Here is a 27012-nt window from a genome sequence, read left to right on the forward strand (position 1 = left end):
CTGCTGAAATAAGGCACGTATTTCTGCCTTTCGAGGTGTGGTGGCTCCAGGCCCTAAGCTAAGAATGTGCGTCACACAGGTTACTTTGTGTCACACAACAGGTAAGAGAATGGAGATTGAGCTAGGTAAGTAACATGTCTCAGGTCACACAAATCAGGAGACACTGGACTTAAGAAGCTGAAGCCATTACACCCTACTTCCACAGAACTGTCTAGCTTTTCTCCTGAAGGCTGTCGGGAAAGACAGTAAGGTCTTTGGGTCAGTAAGGTCAATGCATTTCCTTTCATATTAAAAGGGGGGGGGAAGCTCCGCAAAGTAACTATCAATAAAAAGTAATACTTCATACATACACATTCTGCATTGATATTATATAAAGTAATTTATACACACATTACCTCATAGCAGGCATACTTATGGAATGGCGAATGGAGTAGCTTCAGGGCAAAAGCAGATTAAAAGAAAAAAAAAAAAAAAGAAAAAAGAAGATAGCACAACATAAGTACATGAGAAACTCCCTACTCCCAGTTCTAAAACAGCAATTTCAACTGTCGGAAGTATTTCTTGCCCGCCCCACCAAGATGACATTTGTTTTCGCTGGGTAGGATGGGCCAACCCATCCAGCTTTCAAGATTATAAAGGAAGAGTACACTGTCCAAGTTGGGTGTTATTTTACTTCCTGTGGGTTCCCGGTAGGCCAGGAAATCTGAGGAGAATGTCTGGTTTTTCCAGGTGTGCCCAGCAGCCCGTGGACATCCTCCCCAGGTTCAACTCCCACTCCCTTCCCTTCTTTCTTCTTTCAGGGAGAGAGGAAGAGTTGTCCCTAGGAAGGCACAAAGGCAGGTAAAAGCTAATCATTCTGTTGTAGAGAAACTCTCCAGAGGAATATAGGTAGTTCACTTAAGACATTCAAGGAAACACATAGCAGGCTAATGTAATCCACACAGTCCAACCGGCAGCAGGGACCTCCACATCCGTTCTGGGACATCTGTATATTTCTGAGAATTGTAAGAGTTCCAGCCTCCTCACTCTATTGATCCTATGGCTGGCTCATCTTTCCTCTGATGGATCAGTTGTTACTCCTTTGTGAGTTCCACTCAGAAACCAGGCTGGGCTGAGGGAGGAAGCCCTACATAAGGGTCCATGTCTTGCGACAGCGCTCCCCCATCACACTTTCCAACACCATCCCTGCGTCTCTCCTCCCAAGAAGCTAACAGGAAGGGATCACACGCCTCACCCTTCCCCAACAACATCCACTGAGGTCACCAGTATCGGCAGTACTTTACTAGAACTCAGAAAAAAAAGGACAAAGAAATTCAGGGAGTACTTATGGTCTTCCTTAGACACCACACCGCTTTGAAAATATAGGCAAATATTTCCCTAGAAATTATATTTAAAAAGGAAATTACTAAAAGAAATCCATCAGCATTATCAATCTATTCATCCCTTTAAATACAGGCAGTATTCTTAAGAAAAAATCCACCACCTCTCCCCAAAGTATACAGTAAGATTCCAGCTAAAGGAGGGTTTAATCGGAAATTGCACACTTCTGAACGCATGTGGTACTCTGGTAAACTTTTCCCTCTTCAACTTCACAAGGTACAGAAAGTTGAAGGTGAACCATCCCCATAACCGTTACAAGTCGTTCAGAAAAACACAACAATCTAGAGAAAATAATTTCCTGTTTCTCGATTTTACCTTTACAAGTCTCATAAAAACGTATATCTCTCAACTTCTGCTTTTCCTTTTTTCTCCTTTCAGTTCTGAGGACCTCTGCCAACGCGGGAGGAACTGAGAATGTAGGAAGGTATTCCTAAGAGACTGCTCAGCAAGTGAAAGCTGGTATAAATGATTCAGAAGTGAGATAACGGTATGCTTAAATAAATTCAAACACATTAGATGCCCTACGCTCTGTGACTCCCTGGGCACGAACACACTCAGGAAAAGAGACCCAGTGTTTTGGCTGAGAAACACCCACGGTGTGAAGAAAGCAGTGGGTTCTGGGAAGGAAGGGAGCGGCAAGGGGCCGGTAGGGCCCTAGAGGCATTGCTTACCCGATCGAGTGAGACCTGCAGGCCGGGCAGCATAGGAGAGAGCAGGACCAGAGTTAGCGTATCAGCACTGCAGTACCCTTGTCCCCCCTCTCAAGAACCCCACAGCAAAGATGACATTGACTCCGTTCATTACTCTCTAGGAGTATATTTTTAATGTGTCTTAACAATCACTGTACCAACCTGTTATAAGCTGCACTTCTAACTATTGTTCTCCTGACTACAGAGAGAGGGTTAGACTCTAACAGAAGTTCCACGCTTCCTCTGAAGAGCCTCATCTCCTGTTCACACGTGGTTTGAACAAATGATTGACTGAGAAGTTCCAAAAAGATGCTGGCATTATTACAAAAACGATTCCAAGAGCTTTCATCACTTCAGAGTACTTTCATAAATGTGTCCCCGTGTTAACTTTGCAGGAAGCGTTTTAGTTAGGTAGCTGTGAACAATGTTATTTTACAGGTAGAGAAAGAGAGGGGGCAGTTCCCTGACGGGGTGATGGGGACGCAGTCAACGGCAATTGGGATAAAATGAGAATCTTAGCTTGAAAAATATGACTTGTTTTTATAAAACACATCAATTTAAATCCTCACAGAGTGCTTTTTATTAACATATTAAAAGGCCCAAGTTCTAAGTTTTTAAAATCTGTAAGTTTTAACTTGTAATAATTTTTTAAAAAATGACTGGTACAAGTTCTAAGTTTTTAAAATCTGTAAGTTTTAACTTATAATAATTAAAAAAAAAATGACTGGTATCTGAACTTTGCTGGCAATCTTTTTTAACAAGTTCAGAAATTTTTTCCCAGAATGTACAAAGGAATTTTATAGTATAAATAACAAGAATACAGGATAATATGATATTTTAAAAAAAGGGGTTCAAAGTAAAATGTGATACAACTCTTAAATTTCTCTATTGTTTTATAAATTGGCAAATCAATTTAAATGAAAAATTAAAAAATTACTTTTTCTCAGTTAAGAATCTTTACTAATCAAAATTCAAGTAATTTTCAAATATGAGTTTCCCATATGTTACTTGTTCTAGCGTAATTGAAAACTAAAAATTTTTTGTAATACTCATTGCTTTCATAGTGACTGATCCTCAGTTATATATGTTAGATGTTTTAGTTTGAGAAAAATACAGGTCTGAATTTTGCAAACTCTACAACATATTACAGGACCCTATTTGAGTCTCCAGTATTTTTAGCCACAGTTTATAATGAAAGTACTGTATCCTCTATATAGAGAAACAATTAATGGAAAGTTTGAAACGTCTGGAAAACAGATCATTCATTACGCTAAATAAAGCCACATTGAAACAGAAGAAAAAGAAGTTAACACGACTTTGATGTTACAACTAGTGCGTGTATGAACAAGAATGTGTTAACATATTGAATAAATGAACGGTCTTCATTTTCGTCCTCTTAGCAAAATGAACAAAATCTTTGCGAAATACCACAGTGCCCTCCTGCTGATGTACACTCCCTCATTTCCACATGTGGGGGTCACCTTGTGAATGAGATGGTCACTTAGGATAAAAACTAGCATTTATTGAGTGCTTAATCAATGGCAAGCTCTCTTCTACAACTTTCATAATACCTGATGATCATGTTACTCTTACCTGGTTTTGTAACTGAGAACACCTGGGTACAGGTGAGCTAAGTTACATGGGTCCTCCTCATAACCTGACCGCCTGACACCGAATCACTTAAGAGCTTGTTACAAATGCAGATTCCTTGATCCAGGACCCACTGAGGCATGATCTCCAAGAGGTGGAGTCTGGAATATGTATTGTAAACAGGCTCCAGAGGTGTTTGTAAAGCCTCCTGAATTTGGAGAAATAACACTCTAGTACCATGCTGTGGTTCTAGAGTTCCAGTGAAGGTTTCAACTAAGTACGTGGAGGACAAATTTTATAAATATGGCAAAATATATTTTCTTGGAGACAGCAGGTAAGAGGGGATTTTCTGTTCTGAGAAATTATTTAATTAGTTTAGATAAATGTTTTAATGCCATTGACATGACAGCAAATTTTATTTGTAATAAAATGAGGGTTAATTAATAATCCAGAAGGTTTACCTATTCATTACATGCAGCCTCTGAAAAATTTCAGTTGCTTTTCTTATCACATTATCAACAACTATGAAGATAAAACAATGTATTCAGACTCATGCATATGGAGTTACTTAACTCTAGCCGCACAAATGCCAACTTGTTAAGATAGTAGAGGGGCACAATCCAGTAACGTATGAAACCAAAAATAACTTAAACAGAACGATATAAATATTTGCCTCTAGGTATCAAGTTTGTAGGGTAACCATTAAAGGTAACCATTAAGAAATGGTTTCAGAATCCAATGAAAATTTATATGCAGTTTTTAAAAAAAAAGACATTTGAAATGTATACATCAAAAGTTTTTTAAAAAAATGAAAGTAACAACTCTATATGAGATAACTTACTAAAAATACTATAGAAAATAAAAATGGTCAAAACTGCACTAGTTCCTCTGGCGCCTATAGTGAGGACACTTGGTTCTCAGTTCAAAATCCTGATGTTCACCGTAATGGGATATAAAATGTAATATTGAAAATAACCCAAATGTGCAAGGACTATATACCATGGCCCCTTTTTGGAATAAAAGAATAAATACGTATGTATTCAGCATAGAAAAAAATCCTAGATGGATGAATACGAAAATGTAACCTAGAATGGTTTGTCAGAGCCTAGTCCACTGAATGCATATTTTAACTTACTGTTTAAATTTTAATGAAGAAAAATCAGTATGTGCTGCCTTCGTTTGAAATCCCCCCTTATTACCAGTAATTAAAGGAGCCCTGGATCTTCTATTTTTTACTAGGTCATGTCCTCGTAGAAAGGGCATGTTCGGGACCAGGCTCACTAACCAGACCAACGAACAGAAAACTCCCCATTATAAAAATCGATCTCAGTCACCAATCATTATCAGCCACAAAAGATGTTGATCCAATTTAAAAAGAATGTGTTAGGAAGACGAGCCCATAGAGAAAGCTCCCCTTCCCTCAGAAGGCCCAGGGCTTAGCAGCATCCCCATGGTTCTGCCCCACACTACCTCATATCTCCAAACTTCTTGCTGATGGCCGTCCCCACGTTGCTGAAAGCTGCAGTTGCCTTCTGCCCTGCGTGACTCAGCGTTTCGTGTGTTTTCTTGTAGCTGGAAGTAAACAGAACCGTAGAAACACAGCTTATACGTGATGATCGCCCACAGAACATTCCCCATCCTTCTCCCTCCTTACTTTGAAAATTCCTTTTCTAAACAGCTTTATGAAGACAATGATCCACAAAAGTTACTGATTCTATTCATTGTCTGGGGATGAGGGATGGATGGCTGCCCATCGGTGGGAAAGTCAGACTGCTCAATCTGAATTCGGGGAAAATATCCATAGGCAAGTGTAACATGCCGATCAGTCGTGTAACTGCAAACAGACATGCTCTCAGACTACAGTTGTTCTTGAAGTGTGCGTTCAAACTCTTTGAAGAGACACTCTCCAGAAAACAGCCAACGAAGGTAACACAGAAACGAGATAGTGTGTATTTCAAGGAGAAGAATCAGCTTTTATTGTTCAGGGGTCAAATTAACCAGAAAGGGGCAAAATATAACTAGTATTTCGCTTATTTTTCTCGCATTTATGCTTGGGAATAGGCTAGAAGGGCACATGATCTTAAGAAAACATAGTGACCTTTTTTCAGAGTTTTAGGAAGATAATTCAGCAATGGTCTGTTCATTGGCCAATGTACCCACTAGACTGACTCCTTGAGGACTTGGAGTAAAAGCCAAAGTCCATACAATGGCCTCACGATGATTGTACACAAGCTTGTCCTCTCGGCCCCCTGCTCCAGGCCCCAGACCTCCTCACCGGTCCATGGACCTACTAGGCCCCATCTTGCCTTAAAGCTTTTGATCTGGCTGCTCTGTCACATGATCCCATCATATTTGGCAGGAAAAAAAAGGAGGGGAGGGTTTTGTTGTCTTGTAAATGTCCCACTTTGAAAAATTAAAAAGAGCAAAGCGGGCACCCTTAGTCAGATTGTGAAAGTCACCTTTTGCTGTCGATCAGGGCCAGAGACCCCTGGGGCCTTGGCCAAGTGAGTGTCAGCAGCATAGAGCATACAGCTGGGTTCTGGGGGTTGGGGAAAGGGAAGCAAGGGAAGAAGGAGCACCGAGCACCCACCTAGCACTGACTCTGTACAGCCTAAAAGGGGGCTCAAGGGAAAAGTAAAGAAAGACCCTGCAGCATCTATGACTTCTGTGTGAAGCTGGGACCGGAGACTAGCTAGGGAATTCCTGCTTCCGTTGCTCTTGCATTTCTACAGGAATTTCTTGCAATTAGAGCAAATATTTAACTTTTGCTTGTACCTGTTCCTTGTAAACTGTTCCCTGTAGTTTATATACTGGAGAACGCTTTGCATTTTGAGATGAGGTGACTTTTGGACACGTGTGTGTATATCACATTCTGAATTTGACGGCTTAATTTCAAAATAGCTAGCCAGAGGGAAGCACATCTAGTCAGCAATAAGTTAGGGTTCGGGTTAGCCAGCTACATTATGTTTTAAACACACTTGTCTAGAACAAAGTGTGGTGGGTATACACAGGCTTCCAACTACTTTAGTGAAGTATTAGTGACATTAAGTCCTCACCATGAAAAGTGCAACTCCATACTTAGGTGAAATTTCAAAGTTTAAAACCAACCATATGGAGAGCTCAAAGGCGTGTTGAAGAGAGACTTTTAGGACTGTTCATTTTTTTTTTTTTAAGATTTTATTTATTTGTCAGAGAGAGAAAGCTTACAAACAGGGGGTGTGGTAGGCAGAGGGAGAAGCAAGCTCTCTGCTGAGCGAGGAGCCTGTTGCGGGACTTGATCCCAGGACCCTGGGATCATGACCTCAGCCAAAGGCAGACGCTTAACCAAAGGAGCCACCCAGGCATTCCAGAACTGTTAAAGTCTTTACTTCTGAGGATTACATAATGTTAAATCTGAAAGGGACTAGAATGCAATTTCTTCAGACTACAGATGACGGGACTGAGGCCCGGAAGAACTGTGTGACCTTTTAGAGACAGAGACAGGGCTAGGACTAGTGTGCCTGCCTTCCGGCCGGACGTCTTCTCACCTTAGAGATGACAGACTTTGGAAGGTAGGTTAGGTCAGTTGTCTATAGCTCACGTATTTGTGGAGAAAAGTAGTAATAGTGCATCTGAAGACTTCTAAGATGTATCTCTTTCCCCACATTTTTACACCTCTCCTCCCTAAACTAATGACTGCATTTCTTAAAAACAATCACTAGACATCCCACATACATTACACAGAGACCGATAATAGAGGGAAAGAGATTGGGGGGGTGGGAGGCAATGAGACAGGGTGGTATGGGAAGAAGTGGCTTCTCAGAACAAAGTAACCAGGGATCCCGTGAGAAATAGGCCAGTGGGCTCAGAGCACTTAAAAGCTCTAAGAAGCACTACTCAGAGCACAGAGTAAGCCAAGGGTCCCCCTGGAGCTGTGTACCACACAGACCCTGTACGCTTACACTGCATTCTAATTGGGCTCGATCCTAAAACTGAATGAAGTCCTACACATCCCTACCGGAGGCGAGGGGCTCACATCTTGAAAAAAGACCCTCCTGGCAGGCCACTGAAAACCCTGAAGGATGTCATTCCATTTATATCTTACTCCCTTAATTGTGCCATGGAATTTGGCGCACAGTCCGGACTCCTAATTCTTAAAACCAGCTCTCAACCTTATCACATCAAATTACATTCAGTAATATTCAAATAATGAAAAACAACTTAAACACCAACCTTCTGGTTCACCTGACGACCTTGTAATTTAAATGGAAATGGTATTTAGCATTTTAGATGATGTCTCTTATTTTAAGCTAAATATAGAGTTACACCATTGCTGAGTCACATACGTGATGCAAAGGGAACGAATACATTCTCCTGAAACAAACGTCAGAATGTTACGGGACGCTCAGCTTGCTGTCCGCTGTGCATGGGGAGGCGGAAAGACGGAGCAGATGCTCCCAGCGACCCGTGTTACGTGCCTCTCCTCTGTGTGCCTGTGATGCACTTTGCACACTGTGACGCTCTTTCCTAACACATTTTTTACTTTGTTCCAATTACGGTTTTTGAGTCTGCCTCCATGACCTGCGTGCACTTCCTGAGGGCAAGGGCTGCATCTCGTTCATCCGCCCCGTGTCCCCCAAGGCCTGGATAAGCCGGAGCGAGGGCCACAGGAGGCCAGGGGAAGGAAAGAGAGTCCAGGTGGAATGCCAGACTTCAGCTCCAGAAGACAGTCGGACTCGGCAGCGTGCGGCTCCCGGCTCTGGAGGAAGACCACGGAAGCCTGCTGGTGAGGGAAGGGCAATTTGTCCTCATGGGCTTCGGAGCGATTCCAGCCAACAGCAGCTATGTGGGAACCTGTGTCCCAACAAGGCTGGCATCTGGTCCAGGCCTGAATCTTTTTTAGGTAGAAGTGTAACCATGCTAGCAAACAGTAGCTCACATTTACCGCGTATCTCTATGTGTTAACTCACTGAAGACTTCTGACTGGGAGATTTTTTTAAATTAAGGGTGTAAGTAAACCTTCTACTTTTCACTGAAAGTCAATGGGAACACAGGCTTTACTTTTCAGAGATCATCTGGCTGGAACAGATAGTCCTTTTTTTTTTTTTTTCCAGCTTTACTAAGGTATGAATGGCAAAATTGTAAGATATTTAAAGTGTACATCGTGATGATTTGATAGACATATACATTGCGAAAGAACTCCTCCCACCTAGTTAATATACATCCATCACCTCGCATGTTTTTATATATATTTTGGTGAGAACATTTAAGACCTACTCCCTTTGCAAATTTCGATTACACAATGCAGGTACCAACCAGAGTCACTGTTACACGTCAGAGCCTCAGACTTTTATTCATCTTATAAAGGGGAAGTTTGTATTTGCCAACATTTCCCTATGTCCTCCACTCTACTGTCCCTAGCAATCACCCTTCTACTCTCTGCCTCTAAGAATTTGCCTTCTTTTAAAATTTTTTTTAGATTCCACATATGAGTGATGCCACACAGTATTTGTCTTTCTCTGACTTATTTCACTTAGCCTATTGCCCTTGAGATTTGTCCTTGTTGTCCAAAGGCAGGATTTCCTTCTTTGTCATGGCTGAATGATATTCCATGGCGTATATATATGCCACATCTTTTTCTTTTCTTTTTTTTTTAAGATTTGTTTATTTATTTTGAGAGAGAGAGAGAGAACACAAGCAGGGGTGGGGGCAGAGGGAAAAGGAGAAAGATTCTCAAGCAGACTCCCTGCTGAGCACAGTGCCCAGTGTGGGGCTCGATGTGATGATGCCTCTGAGTTCAGGGGCTGAGCCAAGACGAGAGTTGGGCGCTTAACTGACTGAGCCACCACGCACCCCTACACCACATCTTCTTTAAGGAATGAATAACATTTACTGGCCAGAACAGGCTGGCCAGCACACTGACAAGAGGATCTTCAGTAGGGAGAGGTACAACTCTCTGCAAACCAAATAAAAGACATTCTATTATTCTACTGACTTTTCATGCAGTTCCCCTTGCCATGCCTTACGGATTTGAAAGTAGTATTCATAATCAAAAGGAGAAAGCACGTCTTCTAAAATGTTTTGACTTAAAGCATTTTTTTTTAACACTCCAATAGAAGAGTTAAAAATCCAGAGTCTTTTTACAAGAAGATATTTTATAGCATAGATACATCTTCTGTTATGGGATTTTAAGAAGATTATCATTTTAACAGTTGCCCAGGCAGCATCTCACCAGAGATGCAGAAGTGTTTAAGCTTATTTTCTTCAGGAAGTTCCCTAAACATGTAACCAAAAAAGATTTACCACTTGAACCTGGAAAAGAAGAGTCTGTCTCCTGCTTTGTGTGGTAAGATGAAAGGCAAAAGGTAAGCAGAATAAACAGCTGTCTGAGAGATTGACTGTGTGTGTCTTTTGAAATGAGGTCTTTAATCTTCACTGGCACTTCCCAACTCAACGGCATTACGACAGGCTTCTCATAAAAGAAGAGGTAACAATCATTACTGGCTATAATGGTTTGGAAGTCTTAGAAGCACAAAATCAAAGAGTAAATAAATCATAAACTAAACTTCAATTTTCAAGGACTGCACATTTTTTTTTAAGACTGCATTTTCCTGCTCTTTATAAGGATGAAGTTATTAATTGTTCCAAAGAGAGGGAATTGTCCCAAAACCTTCCCCCCTTGGCAGACCTACTGTCTGGTCTGCAGTACAGCTCATAGGGGCTTACTAGTGGAGAAAGGGTTAGCAGAGGCTGCAGACTTATTAAAATGAAGCCTATCAGTTTGAATAACCCACAAGAATGTCAGATTTCTGAATTCCTACTCCTTCTACCTACAGAAGAGGTTCAGTTTCTCCTCCTGTAGCCTCCCTACCTCTAATACTTCAAAGTCTCCCACTTCCCCACTGTCTCTTTAAAGCCCAAAAAGACAACATAAAAAAGCAGCAGAGAACAAACAATAACAAAAACCCTTAAGACTATAATAAAAAAGGGAGGTGATAGGAATTCTGGTGTGTGTTCTTAAAGTCTCTCAAATCAAAGCAAGACAGAACTATGACAGAAACAACAGCAACAACAAACCCCGAATACGGATGATCTTTTGACCTGCTACTGTACCGTTATCTTTCCATAAAGGAGATAATTTCAGTATGCTGTGTAATTATTTCTACTCATTCCATCCTATTCCTACTTGAATCCTACCACAGGCTAAAATATGCCAAGATCCTTCTTCATTAACATATCATAGATTTTCTTTTCAGTATAAATCAAACTAAATAGGTCATGATTGCTTAATCAGTATGCAAAGTATTGCCTCTGGGAATCACCTTCAATTCTCTGACAGCTAGAATTTTTTTTAGTGCTTTGAAATTTAATTCTACCCAACCTAACCCTACCCAGCTCCTCATTCCCTCCCATCAACATTTTCATCCTATGCGGTACAGATCTTGTCCTAGAACGGGTATCATGGCACTAACAGCAGGGATTTAATTAATTCAAGGGTGAAAACAGATTCTATAACCAAGCCCCCCACCATGTCATTAGGACCTTTCCCCCTACCTCGGCAGCCAAGCAGAGAGGGTGGGAGAAAGGAGCTCTCCTCAAATTATGTTGCTGATATACTTATGCCTCCCTCTTAAGAAAAGGATTGATTCTTCCTTACAAAGGGAGGCTCACATCATTCCTAAAAGAGTGAGGAGTCCATGATCATCCACACTGATTAAACAATCTCTGAGGAACTTTCACGTAGTCCTGTAGCTTTCGATGAGATCAATATGCAGACGACTCCCCCTGTTTATTTCCATCCCTTCCTGTTCCCGAGTGGACCTCTCGACAGAGAAACTTGTGTGTCACCAGAACCAATTCTTGAGTCTCCCTGTTAGACTTGTTTTCTAGAACAGCAAACAGGCCTACAAAGTATGACACCATTCTGCCTGCTTTACGATTGGCTCACTGAATCCTCACTACCTATGACATAGGTACTAATATGATCTCATCTCACCGATGCTGGGGACCTAGAGTTCAATCCAAGCAAATGGAGTCCATAGCCCATGGGCTTAGCCTGATGCAAGGAATGCCCACTGCTGTAAACCGTCCCAGTGCTCAACGGGCTGCCGCCGTCAAAGGCCAGACAGTCACATTTGATCCTTGCATTTCCCTCCTCTCCCACCCCCAAACCTTTGGGAACCCCCCCTGGCCTGGCCACTAAATCCCGTCCCTTCTCTGTCCCTCACTATCCTCACCAAAGTGGACTACTACAATCGTCTCAGAAATGATTTTCCAGTCTCCACTCCTGCCTCTCTCCATTCTGTAGAACACAAAGAAACCAGAGTGATTTTTTTTTTTTTAAGGTGAATCGGAACAGATTACTTCCTGCTTCAAATCTTACAGTGGCATCCAGAGCCCTTGGAATAAGAATCCCAGTTCTCCCCTTGGTCTGGAAGGCCCCCGAGGACCTGACCTCTACCCCCATCTCTCCATTTCAAAACGGCTTCTGGCCTCGGGGTCTTGGCAGCAACATTTGCCTCAACCCCAAAGGTCTCTCTTACATCATCACAAGACGGGATCCTTCTGGTCATTCAGATGTCAGCTCAGAGTAACCTCCCAGGACGGCACTAGGACAGGACTGCCCTGCCTGGGACTCCGTCTCAGCGGCTTCTGCCCTCTCCTCTAGCCCGTCAGCCTCTGCTTTCTTATCACAGGACTTCTGACAGCTCCTCCTATCGTGGCTTTGTCACGGGTTTCATGCTCTTTTCAACACACTACGAAGCTAAGAACTTTGTTCATCTTGTTGAATCCCATATCCTGAGGGCTTAGATTAGCTCCTGGGTAATAACAACACATAAGACATGGTAGGCAAATGAAATGTCATGACCCTTTTAATGGCTTTCTAGTGCCTGTGGAGTAAGAGTAACTCTATTAACAGGAACCACAAGGCCCTGTGTAAGCCCTGGCCACTTTTCCCTGCTGTCTCCGAAACGCTAATGAACTGGACTGCTTTCCTGGGGTAGGGGGGCCGGAGAGAGGGAGCCTTCTCTCCTTCTGGCCATCAGCAGGCTGTGCCTCCCCCAGGAGGCTCCCCCTGCCCCTCCCGGCCTGATGAAGTTCCCACTCATCCGTCAGAGCTCTGCTGAAGCATCCGTCTTCTGCCTTGAAAAACCTTCCCTGAGGCCCCAGGCAAGGTTCAGTCTCCTGCTTCACACACAACACTATTTTCCTTCATGTCACTCCTCATATTTACTGTTTAACTACTTATTTGGAATATCTTATAAAATACACAAAAACAAAAACCAAACTCTGTTGTCCTGACTAGTCTTTCAGCTCTGTAACCCTAGGGAATAGAATCTATTCATTTAACAAAAGGCTTGCTACTAACTAGACTGCCTGACTACAAAACCAAATTGTTTTTCAAGCATGAGGAAACCGGAGACTATATATTTTCTACCCACCCTCCTTGAACTTGCTCCAATTCCGTGTCTCCCATGACTGTGAAATCTCTCCCCACCCAGCCCCCTCAGACCAGGGCAAACCTGGCATAGCCTCTGCCCAGACATGGGCTGCTCCGTCCCTCCCTTCAGCGACGGAAGCGCCGAAGTCGCCCTGCTCTCTGTTGGGTTAGCCCACTCCTGCAGTGTGCTTAGGGAGGCCAAGCAGCAAGATCCTGCCTGGGTCTTACACCCTCAAAGGAGGCTCAGATCAGCGTGACAGGAGGTGCCCAGGACCAGGATGTTGGAGCTTGTTCCTCCTCATTCTGTCAGGGCCATTAAGTGGTTTAAGCCACCAAAATGCAAAGACGGAAGCCCAAACTACTGACAGAGAAGCTCACTTAGTAGTGTTGCCATATATAATTTACATTGATAAACACCACCATGCGTTCTCTTAAGGTCTTCCATAATTGTCACCATTGGGTCGGGGAAGGTTAATTTGCCCCCGGAGATAACTCCATGGGCTCCCTGGCTCCATCCTGCCTTACTCTGGGCTGTGCTCTGATGCTGCTGGGATGAGCCCTTGGGGGACACCAGCACAGGAGCGGATAAGACTAAGAGGCTGTGGCAGGGGAAGAGAACATTCTTCTGAACATGGTACCTAGGGGAAGCAGAGTGGGGAGACGCCAAGTTCGTTTAGATGGAACTCTTCATACAAAGGACCCCTTCGCTGGGTCTTAGGGCTTAGTTTTCCGCAGCCAGCAGGCAGAGCTGGCCACCGGCAAAACTGAAGTGCTTGCTGTCCACTGGTACTTGTTCCTACTGCCAGGCCTATCTAAGTTGGGAGAAAAGTACCTGCAAAGAGAAAAATTGATTTCCACTAAAATATTAGGAATGCAATCTTTACCATCCAGTGCATAATGCCAGGGAAGAAAATGCATAATACAAAGACAAAAACTGGGGGCTAATGTTAGGGCCAGGGATAGGAACTTTCTCCATCGGCTCTTACCCCCCAACTCACAGAAAAAGAAAAATTACATCATGAGGTGGGCACCTTCTTCCCTTTGATACAAGAACACCTGGCAAGCACAATATTTTAAATCATTAGAAAAGCACCACCGTAGTTGAGTAACTCATGTAATTTAAAGAGTAATCCAATGAAAGTATGATTGTAGAATATCCAAAGTTATTTTGTATCTTGCCTAATATCAGACAAAAAGATAATGGGGGAGCCTAAACAATTTCTGGTGGTGTGAGCAGGAAAAACTCACTTTTCCTGTGTGTCTCCTTTGCTGTTGGGCCGACCCCCACACTCACAACACATTGGACACCAGACACATAGTTTTTCCCTCACCAAGCAAATCTGGGACACCAACTGGGTGTCCTAAAATGTAAGGCACTGCATACTGGGCGACAGTGTCAGCTCCCACAGGGTCAATCCTACAACACCGCCACCCTCACCCCACTTCAGATACCAATGGCAAGTGCAGGTTATCGCCCGTGTGCTTCTGGCCAATGGGCCATAAATCGGAGGTGCCTATGACCTCCTCCTCAAGTTTGATTAATTTGCCAGAGTGGTTTCAGAACTCCGGAAAATGGTTTCCTTACTAGATGACTGGTTTATTATAAAAGGATATGACAAAGGGTACAGACAGGGCAAGGTATATAGGGAGGGCTGTGGGGCTTCCATGCTCTCTCTTGGTGTGCCCCTCTCCCAGCATTGTCCTTTGTCTATCAACCCAGAAGCTCTCCGGACACCATGTTTAGGGGATGTTACGTACGACCCGTCATTAACTCCACTTCCAGCCTCCTCTTCTCTCTCTGGAGGAAAGGGCACGGCGTTCCAAGTCCAAGTTTCTAATCATGGCTTGGTCTTTCCTGTGACCGGCCCCCCCAACCCAGAGTCACTGAGAATTACCTCATTAGAACAAAGAATACTACTACTACTACTCTGGAAATTCCAAGAAACTTAGGGACTCTGTGTCAGGATCCAGGGACAGAGAGCACATGAGCGTGCGCGCACACACACACACACAAACACACACACACTTCTATGATCTCACGTGGCCTTACCGCAGCTCTAAATACTCCCTAGAGTAGAAGGGATGAAAAGCACACCCCCAAAGTATAAGCATTTCTTTTGAAATCAGTGGGCAACAAGTCTGTACTAAACCTGCCAACCATTGGTATAGAAACTGAAAATCTGTAGTGAATGCTGAGTATTTGAGGAAAAAGCACCTGTCCATTTAGAACTGTATAAGCAAACATAAAGAGAGAAATATCTACTTCAGGAATGTTTAGAAGTATCTAATCCAGAGAAAAAATACAAACCCATAAAAGTCGTCTGGTAAACAGTTTAATTTCATGAAGTTACTTTTCAGAGTCTGCACCAGACAGTGTATTTAATGATTATTCATATTTATTTTATTTCTAGAGAAAATATTTTTCCTAGCCACAAGTTCCAAATCAGCTCATAGAAAAAACACAAAAACGAAAACAGAAGAAGTGAGAGATAGCAATAAGTGATTTTTTAGAAATTCCGTGGCTAGACTTACGCGGTCGAGGTCTGCATGTCGTGCCAGCTTCTGCTGAAATTCTGCTTCAATTCATTCATCAGGTTCATGCCGAGTTTTTGCTTTATCTCAACCAGATGCCTTTCTTTTGCCGATAAAACTTGCCGTAATGTTGTGATTTCGTCTTCGAGCTATAGGTAGGAGGGAAAGCGGTGCGGAAAGACGTGAGGGCAGTTGAAACACACACCTGCAAAGCGCTCGGTGCTCCAAAGCCGCCCGGCGCACCACTGTATTCCAGGCCCACGTTTACTTCTAGCCAACACATCCCACAGCGATGACGGTCTGATATTTTGAAATAGAAGCAGATTTCTTTAGTTTTAATGATTATAAAAGCAATCATTGCTCCTTATAAAAAAAATTCATACAGCAAAATATAAACAAGAATGATTACCTCTAATCCACTAGAAAATAGCTGCTACTTAACTTTTTGGCTTCTCATCTTCCAATTTTTCCCCCCCCAAAACGCAGGGCTTGAACTCACAGCCCTGAGATCAAGAGCTGAGCTGAGATCAAGAGTTGGATGCTTAATCAACTGAGCCACCCAGGTGCCCACCTCCCAAAATGTTTTCTTTTCTTTTTTTTTTTTTAATATTTAATTTGCTCCTAAAAGCAACTTCATGTGTCACTGGTCAGTACTGTGTGTTTATTTTTATTATTATTTTTTTGTTTGTTTATCTTATTTTTATTTATCTTTTTAATGTCTTAATTTAATTTAATTTTATTTTATTTTTTCAGTGTTCCAAGATTCATTGTTTATGCACCACACCCAGTGCTCCATGCAATACGTGCCCTCCGTAATACCCACCACCGGGCTCACCCAGCCCCCAACCCCTGTGTGTGTATTTTTTGCCCATCACACATCACTGCATTGATGCAGACACTGACTGGGCAGACACTGGTTTTGCCAAGCTAGTGCCTCAGGAGGGGAGAATAAGGGGGGAGAGGATGTCTGCAAGAATGTGATTCGTGGGTCTTTTTCTTTTTAACAATGTACTGACAAATAATTGATGTATAATAAACCACCCATATTTAAAGTGTATAGCTTGTAAGTTTTGACATGTGTGTTACTCTGGTGAAGTCATCACTGCTACCAAGAAAGGGAACATGTCCATCACCTCCAAAAATCTTCTAGGTCTTCGTTGTCATTCCTCCCTCTTCCTTCCCCCACCCCTCCTCCCGGGTAGCCGCTCGCTGGTCTTTTCTTTCACTCCACAGCACATACTCATTTTGTGTGCCTTTGTTCACTCGGTCTAATTACTTGAGATTTTGGGGACTTATCCATGTTGCTGCATTATCACAGGTTCTACCTGTTTTATTGAAGAGCAGTATTCCTTGTATGGACAGTTTGTTACCTATGCACCTGGTGAAGGACATTTGGGTTTGGCCAATGCAAATAAAGCTGCCATGACCACTCATGTACAAGGGTATAGTGAGGATATATTTCCTCTTTCCACTGAATAAGAAGAAAAGCAAATCTCATAAAACTGCTCTTGTTCACTATGTAAAACAGTATGGAGATCCCTCAAAAGATTAAAAATAGAACTATCATACCACCCAGCAATTTCCCTTCTGGGTATTTATTCAAAGAAAATGAAAACATTAACTCAAAAAGGTGCATACACCCCCGTGTTCACTGCAGCATTATTTACAATAGCCAAGATATGGAAACAAGCTAAGCATCCACTGATGGAAGAATGGAGAAAGAAAATGTCACACACACACACATACACACACACACACACACACACACACAAAGAGAGAAATATTATTCAGCCATAAAAAAGATGGGAATGTTGCCATTTATGACATGGATGGAACTTGAGGTTATTATGCTAAGTGAAATGTTATCAGACAGAGAAAAACAAATACCATAAGATGCCATTTATATGTGGAATCTAAAAAACAAAGCAAATGAAAACAAGCTCATAGATACAGAGAAGAGACTGGTGATTGCCAGCAGGAGGGGTGCGGGGGGAGGGTGGATGAAATGGGTGAAGAAGGTCAAAATGTACAAACTTACAGTTATAAAATAAGCAAGTCACACACACAAAAACTGCCCCTGCAAATGTAATTTCTAACAAAGCAGCTCTTGTAAAATGCTCAGATTTTCGAGAGTGGTGCTATAACCTGTGAAAATTAATTTGAAACTCCATGAAGTCTTTGATTCTGATTGTTGTATTTTATTCTGTTGTCATGTTTTATAATGTATTGCCCTGGTAATATTGCTTAAATTTACAAAATGATCCTGACTTTCTTTGTGAAGCCAGAAGAGAACTATCAGTACTCCCTTAGCATCCCACATGCACAGGGGTCATAAAAAGCCTGACATTTTCACCAGATTTCTTATTTTTACAAATGTGGCCGCCGTGTCTCATTTACAGCCAGAATATCTAGCTCTACTTCTGACCACAAACCACATTTACACTAACATCATCAGTCACCAGGCAGATGTGCTCCTCAGGTTACTGGAGATACAGCTGCTAAAAAAGCCTCTCGAGAAAGACAGGCCTCTTGGCACAGATTAGATTTTTTACTAGTGCGAGGAAGATTTTACCCCAATGGTGGACAGATCGGAATAGTGTGAAGCTTCACGGACATAAATAATCACTTCTGTATAATAGGCAAAATTCTAAGTTGGAAGCATCTTAAATACTATCGTGGGGAAAAAAAAACCCCAATCTCTTGGAGTTTTTAATATCAGCAAATGTCCTAGTAATCTCACATTAGTCATTTCTTATGTTTATGGGACAGTTTTCCAGTGTCATAGGAATCTCTCTAACATGATTACCCACTCTACAAACATGTTCTAGTCAGTAGCACAGTCTTGAGGAGCAGGTCTTCAGTATGCAGACGTATACTCACAACTGCAAAAGGAGTCCACTCCGGGACCACCAAAGGGGGTCATGCTTTTGGTCTCCCCATTAAATGAGAACACATGGTTATTTTAAAATTAAACCCTCTATTCTTTCGCTATCCCGTCACATTCCACTTTTTCATATTTGTCAATGTGTCTCTTGCGTTTAATCTGTGGTCTACTATTTCTCAAGGTTGTATCTCTAGCTGTCTTTCTGTAGCAGCCTTTTATTCTGTAAAAAAGACGTTTTCTGCTTTCTTTTGCATCAATAATATGTTCTGAGTGACTGAAATTATTGGGAATCTTGGGGTTTTTTATCCATTGGGTAAGACTGTGTTTTTCACTCTGTAATAAAAATAAGGGGACAATTTTTAAGTGGCAGTAAGAACTTACAGATGTAGAGAAGAGGAAGGAGGCTCAAATACCTTGATATTCTCAACCTCCTATCTATGGGACCCTAGAAATGTATTCAATATTGAGGGGCAATAAGAGATTCATTAGTTATTTGAGGGAGGCAAGGGATTCGTAGTTTTCTAATGAAATCCTTAATCCCCCAGAAGTGAAGAGAAACACTGAAGTGATCAATTTACCAAACACCAACCTAAAGAAAGAACAATGAAGTCCCGTACCTAATATTCTAGACATGGAAGCACACATTAAAAAGTATTTGTAAGGGGGCGCCTGGGTGGCTCGGTGGGTTAAAGTTTCTGTCTTCCGCTCAGGTCATGATCCCAGCGTCCTGGGATCTGGGATTGAGCCCCACATGGGGCTCTCTGCTTCCTCCTCTCTCTACCTGTCTCTCTGCCTGCTTGTGATCTCTGTCTGTCAAATTAAAAAAAAAAAAAGTATTTGTAAGGAACAGACTTTTAATGATAGAAACATGAACTTGGTTACTCAGTTTGGTCTGTTCTCGGATTCTTTAATGAAATTCTCATCATTTCAAAGAAACATTGAGCCTCACATTTCTTGAAGCTTTCGGTATATTTATCAGTGGTCTAAATATATGCCAAAAAATCTATGAGCAAATTCAGAAATTGAAAAAAAACATGTAATCTTCAATTATATTAGCTTGCAAGAATGAAAATGAGAACCCCGTCTCTTTCCACAGAACAGAGAGTTCTGCCCCATGGCAGAACCTTTAATCACAAATATTTTAAATGATGCTCATGACGAGAGTCCACCCTTCATTTGACTAATGAGATTTTTTTGGTCTGGTTACACCAGTGGTTTTCAATTTCAGTTCACATAAGAGTTACTCACTGGGCATATTTAAGATGCAGATTTTAATGTCCTAAGACTCTGATATCTTCAACTTGGTAGGGCCAGGCTACATACATTATTTAACCCGTGCTCCCAGATACTCTGAGACTGGTGGTATGAAAACCTGATACCGTGAGTACCTCTCTGAGCCACAGCAAATTCCTTCTGGGATGAGGTGGAGTGCAGGTAAGTCATTAACGGAAGTGTTTAATATATCCTTTCTGCTTTAACTTAATCATTTCTTTATTATAAACTAATACTCTGGTTCTTTGGTTTTCTGACTCCCTAGAAGATCTCTTGGACAACCCATATTTATGATTAAGATTAGATACTGAAACTTGATTACTTAAATATGAATTAACAGGTGCATATTGGTGAGGATGTAGCAAAATTGGAAGCCTTGTACATGGCTGGGTAGGAATGGAAAATGGCTCCTGTGGAAAAGAGTCTGGTAGTTTCTTAAAAAGTTAAACATAAAATTACCATATGACCAACAATTCCACTCCCAGGTATATTCCCCAAAGAATATGAACAAATACATGCATACACATGTTCATAATAGCACCATTCACAATAGCCAGATGGGAAAACCACTGACATGGCCATCAACGGTTGAACAGATACACAACTGCACTAGTCACAAAAACGGAGTACTATTCAGCCATAAAAAAGAATGGAGTATTGAGATATGCTACAATGTGGATGAACCTCAAAAACATCCGGCCCAGTGAAAGAAGCCAGACACAAAAGGTCATCTCTTCTATGAAATATACAGGATAGTAAATCCATAGAGGCAGAATGCAGAAGGGGAAAGGGAAAGCAACTGCATAACGAATATGGGGTTTCTTTTCGGGGTATTCAAAATAGTTTGGAACTAGAGGTGGTAGTTACACAACATTGTAAGTATACTAAATGCTACTGAACTGTTCACTTTAAAATAGTTAATTTTATATCTCAATTAAAAATATAAAAAAACATAAATTAACCTGGAGTAGCTAATTAATTACCTTCAAAATGGAATTTGTGTTAGAAGATAGAAAATTTACTTTCCTATTTTATCTGCCAGATTACATAAAATATCTAACTTATATCCAGGTGAAGGAATCTTTCATAAACTATTAAAGCATCATTATGATGCTTAGGAGTAAGAGAATTTGGTCTCTTGCATATACTACTTCAAGACCAGACTCCTCTCCTGGCTAATCATCCCTTTGGCTAAGACTCCTAGGAAGTAAGATAAAAATCCAGATACTACTTGAGAGAGTGCAGTGGTTATTTTTATACATCAACTTGGCTGGACCATGGGATGCCCAGCCATTTGGTCAAATATCATGCTGCATGTACCCGGGAGGTAGGTAGGTATGTATGTATGTATGTATTTATTTATTTATTTCATAGGGTTAACAACTGAATTGGTAGACTGAGTAGGGCAGATTGCCTTCCCAAGGTGGGTGGGCCTCATCAAATAAGCTGAAGGTCAAAATAGAACAAAAGGGCTGACCTTCCTTCAGTTAATAAGGACTCTTCTTGCCTGGCTGCTTCTGAGTTGGGATATTGTTGTTCATCTTCGTTCAGACTTAAACTGTAACATCCGCAGTTCTTAGGCCTCAAGCCTGCTGGCCTTCAGACGAGAGCTATACCATCAGCTACCCCGGGTCTCCAGATTACTGACCGTAGATCCTGTGACTGTCAGCCTCTATAATCACATCAGCCAATTCCTTGTAAAATTTCTTTTTATATATACATACATATATATTACTGGTTCTGTGTCTCTGAAGGACTCTAATACAGAACGGTATTACAATAAGATATTACTGATTATGAACATTTCAGTTGTTCACTACTGAGTCCAGAAAGAATAAAGAAGGCCTTGAAGGAAGTAACTAAGAAAGACCCAGAGCCTAAGGCACTTCTTTGTAAGTCTATAAGACATGTGGCTTGAGGGTACTGTGTTCTTCCTGGGGAACCACACACAAAAGGAAGGAAGAAGAGCCCAAAGGGAGATGAAGGGAGCCTGAAAATTGGCTTTGCTTACTGGATCATGCTGCCTGTTGTTTTTCCTACTCCTATTAATGCCTATTTTTCTTGAGTCATTTTATCTAGAGGACACTGGCAGTATTTGATGGTTATATAATCATAAATTTATAGTACTAATGACAACATTTCATCCTTCTCAAAAGCCCAGGCACATTATGGAATACAAAGCGTAACATGCAGCTTAGGGACGTAAGAGTGGAATAGGATGGAAGCAGCACAGAAATAGCGAGCAAGTTTATTCAAAGACGGGGAAAGAGAGGGCGGCTCAGTGGGTTAAGCCTCTGCCTTCAGCTCAGGTCATGATCTCAGGGTCCTGAAATCGAGCCCCTCATGGGGGCCCTCTGCTCAGCAGGGAGTTTGCTTCTCCCTCTGCCCCTACCCCCGCTTGTGTTTTCTCCCTCTCTTTCTCTTTCTCTCAAACAAATAAAATCTTAAAAAAAACAGGAGAGAAAGAAAAGGAAAACCCCAAAGAACATGTATGTAAAGATCTCAAAAAAGATGTCAGGACCTAAAGGGAACAAATAGCTGAAATAAAATAATATGTCTTTGTATACTGGTAAGGTTTGTAAGAAAACATATTCAAACACTGGTATTTAAAAATGCATATATTATAAAGCGTCTGCCTTCGGCTCTAGTCATGATCCCGGGATCCTGGGATCGAGCCCCACATCGGGCTCCCTGCTCAGCGGGAAGCCTGCTTCCCCCTCTCCCACTCCCCCTGCTCGTGTTCCCTCTCTCCCTGTATCTCTCTATGTCAAATAGATGCAATCTTTAAAAAAAAAAAAAAGCAAATATCTTGGGGCACCTGGCTGGCTCAGATGGCAGAACACGTGACTCTTGGGGTCATGGGTTCGAGCCCCATGTTAGGTGCAGAGGTTCCAAAAAAAAACCTTAAACAAAGTAAATATTTCTTTAAGCTATAAAATAATTCAAGATCATGACAAATCTTAATTGCATACCTTCTATACAAAGACCACTGCACCAGTGTTGTGTTGGCCTCACAATGAAGAAACTTAAAAACACACATACTGCATGATCACAGTAATAAACCAAAGACTAAACTGTTCATATCAGGTTCCTCTTTTCAAGTGCAAACTTCATCTGAGATGTAGCCTTTTGGACACTATTGGCTTATTTTAGGTCTCCTGACACAAGGACAGATCTTCCATTGCCTGCACTCGGCAGCACGCCACATGTTGGCTGTGTGGATGAGTGGAGTTATGAGTTTGTCCGAAGTGTAAGGGCATCTTCAGGGCCATATGAACAACAAAACAGTGTGGGACACAGCAGCTGGTGGGGGGCATCTGGCAGAGTCACAAAACTGTGGGAGAACCTAAGCCCCCCAGGGAGAGGAGCACGCCGAAGAGGAAACTGGATCCCTGGCATATTCCAAGACCCCTTGTAAGCAAGGGAGACAGAGATGAGAAGTCCTCATCCACAAAGCTCTTCCTTTGGGTCATGGCCCCCAATGACCGTCTGACTCAAAGGCAACCTATTAGGATGGCCTGCGAGGCATCCTGTTATCCAAGCAGCGAACGGATCTGATAGGACCTTCCCTTAGGCACAGAGAGGGGTGGCTTGTGACAGGGGCCCAGGAAGAACGTCTGTGGAGAGCTGAGGAAGCTCTAAAAGCTGTCTCTGGTCTTGGAAGGGCCACTTGGGGGACTGCTGAGATTGCTCTCTGTGTGTCCTTGTTGCAATAAGACCCCAGCATCTGAGCTGATTTGAATGCCTATGTGATCGGAAAGAACCTGGTTTGGGGTGGGCGTGTGAGCATGAGTGTGCATGCGTGTGTGTAGGAGCAAGTGTTGGCAGGTGCACACACACAGCCGCAGGCATTCACGGAAGGGCAGGCAAAACAGATTTAAGAAAAGAATGAGCATTAAGCAGAGGTGGCCTGAGGTGGATGAAGAAATGGAAATGTGAAGAGAAAAAACAGCAAAGATCCATTTCCTTGCTTTTCACGGGGCCCGGGGCACGCAGCAGCACCTGTGTGCCTCTGGGAGTCACGATGCCTCTCTGGCAATGTGTGGTATTTCTTTATTCCTGGAGACTCCAGAAATAAAAGACAGGAAGCACTCCAGCACATCCAGAGGATGAGAACACGAATCCTGGTCACTTGAACAGGGTAACGGGGTCTGGTGTTATTTGCAGAAGGCAGGCTCACGAGTCTTAGTAATGAGATGTGTTGGAAGCTTAGTAATGTGGCAAGTGAGACAGAAATTTCTGGAAACACCACTGGTTTTTGTATTACAGGGGCATCCACTTAGAACCAAGGCTCACTTTTTCTTGAACGTTTAGAAAATAAAGAACACACTCAAAAAACACACTGTTCTATGCGTGCGTGTATACTCCAGCAGTCCTAGAACCCCCCAAAACTCAAGGCACTCTCTAAAGGTGGTCAGCTACTGAGGTTTTGTCTGAACTTAAACTTGGACCATAACACTGCAGGAATTAAATTTCAGCTCAGAATCAGCTGACCCAGTCTGCAGAACATAACTTTTGGACACCACAACTGACATGAACGAGTTGGTCATGAACCAGAGTTCCGGGCTGTAAGGAAACACAGAGCTAGGACCTTTTCTTCCACGCTGACTTCGGTCCGGGCCTGCAGGCGTGTGTCGCCAACCGGAAGTCGGCTGGGTGGTTGCCGGAAGTCGGCTGGGCGGTTGTAGATCAGTGGCCGCAGACAGACTCCGCTCACGAGCCAGGCTATTTGATTGGAGGCGGTGCTTGCTGAAATAATTTCTGTTGTGCCAGAAGAACAAGCTGCTCTGTCCATTTTATGATGAAGTTATTTTTGGGTGTGTTTTGTGAAAGCACCTAAAAAGTTTTTTTAATATTATTATAAGCTGTCTGCAACAAATGCCGCAGCATTCGGGCTTGAGGCCTGGAGCGGACAGCGCAGGGTGAGGGCGAGGTGCCGCCCCACGCCGTGTCCTCTGCCTGCGACTGAGCCCAGAGCCTTGCTTCTGGCTGGACCAGCAGCTTCCTGCCCTGGGATCCAGGGACGTAGAATGGGGAGGAATATGGGTCTCATTCCTCTGGCCCTAACTGCTTCTTCTACTTGAAAAGCTCCCTTTCTCCAGCGCTTTCCTCTTACAATGTAACCGCTTGGTAGCAAAGTCTGAAAGGGCTGGCTTTAACAGTTGTATTCCGGACCAGCCAGGCGTCATCCCCGCCTCCAAGTCTAGAGGCCGGCAGCGACTACACCAGTTTTTTTTTTTTTTTTTTTTTTAAAGACTTTATTTATTTACTTGACAGACAGAGATCACAAGCAGGCAGAGAAGCAGGCAGAGAGAGGAGGAAGCAGGCTCCCTGCTGAGCAGAGAGCCCGACGCGGGGCTTGATCCCAAGACCCTGGGACCATGACCTGAGCCGAAGGCAGAGGCCTTAACCCACTGAGCCACCCAGGTGCCCCGCGACTACACCAGTTTTAAGGCAACCGAAATTCACCATAGCTTTCCTCTTTGCCCCCAGAACTTTACTCCTCTGCCAACAAGTACACAACTTAACGCAATCCAGTTGCTTCCGTGACCTCTCATTACAGAAAGAAACCACTTCGAAGTATTGCTTGAGCTAAGCTGCTGACCTAAAGCAGGAATTGCTCTTACAAAGGAGTCTGCACCTGTACCTATACCAAGGTCTTGGAGGAATTCATCAGGTCCGTAAGTGATTACTGTTCCTGTAATATTGTGAAATTAAAAAGAGTAAGAGGCGCATATTTACAGCTACTTGTTACTGTTGCTTCAGCAACATTAACTATGCCTTTTTCTACTATAACAGTGGATAATGGACCACTAGCATTTACAAAAACACCCTAGAAAAAAATGAATTCTGTTACAGTATCATTTATTAAATTTTATTAAATGAAAGACAATAGGGGTGCCTGGGTAGCCCAGTCGGTTAAGCATCCAACTCCTGATTTCATCTAAAGTCATGATCTCAGGGTCATGAGATCCAGCCCCACGTCAAACTCTGTGTCGGGTGTGGAACCTGCTTAAGATTCTCTGCTTCCCCCAATGCCCTGTCCTCCACCCTTGCTGCTGCTCTCTCAATAAATAAATAAATATATGAAAGACAACATAACTAAAACATGGGACTTATACAAAACTAACAATAACTCCTAAGATCCTGAGACAGACAGAAGGACAATAAAATGGCTAAACATACCTGAACTAATTCTGCCTTTAACTCTTCTCTTTCCTCCTCAGACAGCATGCTAGAGAAGTCAGCACTTGCTACTGTGTCTTCATCTCGTCCTTGCAACGGTTCAGTCTCCAACAAACCTTTAGGCAAGATAGATAAAACATAAAGCAATTAAAAAAAAAAAGAATTTGGCCAACTTCTGTTTCCACAGTCTGGAGAATTAGATATCCTGACAGACTCTCCTGCTAAAAAACAACAACAAAAAAACCAATTAAAAATTCCTGGGGCATCAGTTGGTTAGGCATCTGCCTTTGGCTTGGGTCATGATCTTGGGGTCCTGGGATCAAGCCCCATGTTGGGACTTCTTGCTCAGTGGGATGCCTGCTTCTCCCTCTGCCTCTGCCCTTCACCCCTGCCCTTGCTCGTGAGCACTCTCTCTCTCAAATAATTGAATGGGATCTTTAAAAAATATATAAATGAAATAAAAAACAACCAAAACTTCCAGAAAAAAAAAAATCTCTCTAAATGTGTGATGAGCTGCTAAGAAAGTAAAGAACACTAAGAAGCCAAAGATCTAAGTCAAAGTGGGAAGCCAGAGGTGTAAACAGAAGAAGTTTTCATTAGTTCCACATTGGCCACCCAGATGAATTCCGGTTTTGGTGTTCACGGTCTCTTGGGGTGCAGAGGGCAGAGGACAAAGCCTAGGGCCACCCAAGGAGAGGGGATCTGATCCCCACAGGGCTGCACCCTGAGAGGAAGGTGAACTGGAAACCAATGCCATTGCTGCCCACAAGGATCTGGGAGACAAGCAGCCTTGACCCTCAGCACTGAGTGGTCAACAAAACACGCCTGCCTGAGGCTCCTCACCCTGACAGGACTGCTTGTGAGCTGAATGCACACTACATGGGTGGTCCAAAAGAAGCTGGAGAGAAGACAGCACTGTAACTTTTTTTAACTTCCACTTGGCACATGGAAATCGTGTGGATATGGAACTTGGACCAGCAGCAGCTGTGAGGGGACATCACAAGCTGATGCTGGCAGAGGGACACAGGGGAGCACCTGGCTTCCTGAGGACATCACTG

At 42.7% G+C, this 27012-nt stretch overlaps 1 protein-coding gene across 7 annotated transcripts in view; it reads right to left on the reverse strand.

Moving 5' to 3' along the window:
• TPD52L1 (TPD52 like 1) overlaps positions 1-27012 on the reverse strand; it is a 100807-nt gene that overhangs the window by 8787 nt on the left and 65008 nt on the right. For 3 of the 7 annotated variants that reach the window (XM_044249504.1, XM_044249531.1, XM_044249523.1), the window contains exons 2-6: positions 25955-26070; positions 15613-15761; positions 5130-5231; positions 2052-2066; positions 396-434 (exon numbers count right to left, since the gene is read on the reverse strand). In XM_044249504.1, coding sequence (XP_044105439.1) covers positions 396-434; positions 2052-2066; positions 5130-5231; positions 15613-15761; positions 25955-26070 — 421 coding nt within the window. The remainder of the gene's footprint in view (positions 1-395; positions 435-2051; positions 2067-5129; positions 5232-15612; positions 15762-25954; positions 26071-27012) is intronic. The other 4 variants (XM_044249512.1, XM_044249539.1, XM_044249520.1 and 1 more) reach the window with 2 other exon arrangements.

This window comes from Neovison vison, chromosome 1 (genome assembly GCF_020171115.1).
Source record: "Neovison vison isolate M4711 chromosome 1, ASM_NN_V1, whole genome shotgun sequence".
Taxonomy (NCBI): Eukaryota; Metazoa; Chordata; class Mammalia; order Carnivora; family Mustelidae; genus Neogale; species Neogale vison.